The sequence below is a fragment of the Ambystoma mexicanum genome, chromosome 1q (assembly GCF_040938575.1).
Source record: "Ambystoma mexicanum isolate Mex_15411 chromosome 1q, UKY_AmexF1_1, whole genome shotgun sequence".
Classification (NCBI taxonomy): Eukaryota; Metazoa; Chordata; class Amphibia; order Caudata; family Ambystomatidae; genus Ambystoma; species Ambystoma mexicanum.
The window spans coordinates 461,952,817-461,956,501 of record NC_090922.1 but is presented as its reverse complement, the minus strand read 5'-3'; the positions used below and the strand labels follow the sequence as shown (position 1 = coordinate 461,956,501).

Sequence of the window (3,685 nt, the reverse complement as noted above, 5' to 3'; positions counted from 1 at the left end):
GTCCACTTGCCCCTTTTTCTTCCTCGTTTTTCCTTGTGGTGTTCCCCAGGGCTATTTTCTGTCATCCCTTTATTCGACCACTACAATCAACCAGGGGTCAAGTCCTAAAAAAAAGTGGGGGGACTCATTAACATATCAATTGAATGTGGCATCATCCGAAATTAGCTTGCTTATCAAGGTGCCCTCTGTGACTCATGAAAACAGTGGGAGGACTCCGTCCACCTGTGTGTACCCCTCGACTTGAGCCCTGTATTCAACCAACTCATTAACTCCCTTGCCTATCTATTCTCTACAGTAGTACATAATAATGTGCTTCTTATTCGGTCACGCTGATATGAGGACCCAACTATCACCCATTTTAAGACCTGCATATGATATATCTCTAAATTGATGAAAATAAATGGCGGTCATGAAAGTTAGTGGCTTGCCCCAACTTTAGAGTCCATCATGCTGGCTATCAGATCTCACTCTTCACATTTAAAACCTTGATTTCCATCATTAACCCCTCTCTCGTTAACCTCAGATTTAGCAATTTCCTTCTCCACTTTTTTCACATCTGGAATATTAGGCCAATTCCTTGGCCATTGCTCAGTTACGCACGGATTATGGCAATGTGGTTTAACTAGGACTTCCTAAGGGCTGCTTATGTCAGCTAATGATTATTCACCATGCTGTCATCTGCCCCATTACCAGCTCTCCTTGACAAGCACATATTCACTTGTCTTGCTTTCACTACTTTGGGTCCTGAATAAATATTACATTTTCTTTATTTTTATATTTCAAGTCGCTATTTTTTCAGGTGTGACCCATCATTTCTGGTTTTCTACTTTTGGCATGTATGTTCTCCTCAAACACTTCACTCTTCCAGTCACTTTGCATTCAGCATCTCTAAATTCCCCTTTTCACAGAAAGGGGACACCACATTTCCTCCTTTGCAGATGCCATTTAATGGAATGCTCGATCGTTGAAGCTGCACTCTACTAGCAAAATGTTAAATCTTCAGACATAACCTTAAGCATATACCTCTCATCAAAGCCTTTGAATACATTTCAGCATTCTCTTCTACATTCTCAAGAAGCATAGCGGCAAGAGACCACTTGTGGTGTATGTGCACTCTGTAAATAGAACAACATTTAGAAATATAAACAGCGATAACATAAAAAGAGCATAAACATTACTGTAATTACTCGGGCATCATGTGATAACAAATACAAGAGTTACCTAAATTAGAGATTCCTAGAGAACTCAGAAAGTGTACATTATGGAAGACCGAGAGTCTGGAGTCCTTGTATCATGTTGTTATAGAATGTCCTCAACTCATTATGTCCAGGCTGAACCTTTTAAGACCCTTTGTACATTCAACAGCTGAGGTGTTACTAACCAGTCTTTGGAATAGGTTAATGATGGGCTTCAAAGTATCTCTCTGCTTGGCATTGGCAACACTTCTGATACAAATCTTTGCAGACCTACAATTAATATTAGACCATGCGGAAGTACTCTTTGCAAACATCGAGTATAGGCTGTTAACATAGCTTCGACAAACGTTTTGAACATTTTAATACTATTTTACATTTGAAATATGAATGTTTTTAATAATTTCAATTTGTTCGAATATTGAAAGTGTATTAATGTAATCATCATAATTTGATTCTAGTGCAATAGGTTTGACTTTACTGTGCTACGAGTATTTGCATCAAATTATTTTTGCGATGTGTGCAAGATGAAGTGTTTAAGATTAAATGAATTGTCAGATGTATATATTCTCTTAATGTATACATTTATTTTCTTAATGTGTCTAAGTATCTTGTATAATATAAACACAATAAAAAAATACAAGAGGTTGAGGCACTAATAGGAAATCATCCATGAGTCCCTGGTGACACACTCTGATTGATGGCTTGACTGTAACCACTGAGAGCCTTCTTGCACACTCTGATTGAGGATATAACTATGTGCCCATTAATTGATTGAAGCAGAAAAGTTGACACTGAAAGATATTATTCATAATCCAAAGACATATCTATCTATGTAAGGAAGCTTCAGAGCAACTGGGATTCTACTTCGCATGAAGGTTTGGGTGTGTTTCTTCCATCCAGCTTTTCCACAGTAAGTTCCTCGTTAAATGCTCCTTCAAAGACAGATAAGAAAGACTTTCTGAAAATATCTTTGAAGTCTCTGCCCATGAAGACATACAGAATGGGGTTGAGGCAGCTGTTGAAATAGGCCAAACTGGTTGCTAGAGCCTCAGCTACTACACCTACATTGAGGAACCAATATGGTGGATAATCAATATAAAAATCCAGTAACGGTAAGACATGGAACGGAAACCAAGAGATGAAGAACAGAACAATGATAGTGATGATGATCGTGTAAGGCCGGCTGGATGTACTTTGGTGCTTTCTGTTCTTAATCTTTAAAGCAATGGCCCCATAGCAAATGATGATAATTATGAATGGGACCACAAACATGGACACAAATCTCGTAATGATCATGACCTCGTAGTGCATAATCCCGATGAAATCCACATCCTCTTCTTGAATCCCATATGTGCCAAAGCAGTATGTGACATTTATATCCCAAAATGTTATAGCTTCATAAAAGGCTGGGTATGGAGAGCTGAGGATGACTGCGAACAGCCAAGTAGCAAATGCAATCTTACATGCCAGGCTGGGAGTTCGGTGGTTCCTTGACCAAACTGGATAAATCACAGAAACACAGCGGTCTATACTTATGATAACAAGGATGGAGATGCTTGTCAGCATGTTCAGGTATGATATTGTGTTGGTTATCTTGCAGAGAATGTCTCCAAATGGCCAATAATGCTCCATCACCATCGGCACAATGTGAAGGGGAAGGAAGATGTCAAAGATGAAGTCAGCGATGGCCAAGTTCAAGAACCAGATGACATTGACCGTCCTGGTCATCTTAAAGATGCCGACCCAAATCACAAGTCCATTGCCTGCGACTCCTAGAATGCAAGTAATGGAGAGGGACACGATGGTGAAGAAGTTCCAGCGGGCAAATAGGTTCATGTACTGATGGCTATCTGGTCTTCATGAATGGTAGACATAGCTGTTTCGGGATTTGTAGTGTTTGTCAGAAAAGGGGTCATCACACCTGTGACATTCTCCATCATCATCATCATCCAACTGTGTCTCCTGAACAAAACATTCAACAGTCAGTTTTTAAAGCAACTTCTTTAAGAACAAAGAGAAAGACACAACAAAATGCAGAAAACATCATATTCAAAATATAAATGTATGAAACTACCACATGCACATAAATCTGCCCAAAACATGCTATTCAACCTTCAACAGGACCAAACCTAGAGAGAAAATAGACAGCACGCAGAATCGAGACAGCATATTTCAGAAGAACAACCACTGATGACTCCAAATTACCAAGAGGTGAGTTTCAGATCACAAGAACATTTTTGAAAAATTGCAGGGGAATGTAATTTTATATTACACTGATAACTTTGCATTCAGTATTGCCTCTATGGGCCTCATTATGGGTCCAGCAGTAACCGTGCGCCGCCGGACCCATAATGATTTACTGGTGCCTGACTTCCCAGTAACACAGGGGGATTACAACCCCGGCTGACTGGAAAGTCAAGCGCCAGAAAATTGTAATTCCCCATTCCCATAGAGTCCAGTAGGACTCTATGTGGGTGGGGAACACGGAA

At 39.8% G+C, this 3,685-nt stretch overlaps 1 protein-coding gene across 1 annotated transcript; it reads right to left on the bottom strand.

Annotated features, from left to right (window-relative positions):
• Positions 1 to 1,021: 1,021 nt before the first annotated feature.
• On the bottom strand, positions 1,022 to 3,148 carry LOC138521491 (chemerin-like receptor 1). The gene has a single exon (XM_069634383.1). The coding sequence runs from the start codon at positions 3,030 to 3,032 to the stop codon at positions 2,040 to 2,042; it is 993 nt and encodes a 330-aa protein (XP_069490484.1). The 5' UTR covers positions 3,033 to 3,148; the 3' UTR covers positions 1,022 to 2,039.
• Between the last annotated feature and the right edge of the window lie 537 nt (positions 3,149 to 3,685).

What these genes read in the sequence shown, in the direction of transcription:
- LOC138521491 (XM_069634383.1), bottom strand. Translation starts at nt 3,032, where the DNA reads ATGAACCTATTTGCCCGCTGGAACTTCTTCACCATCGTGTCCCTCTCC.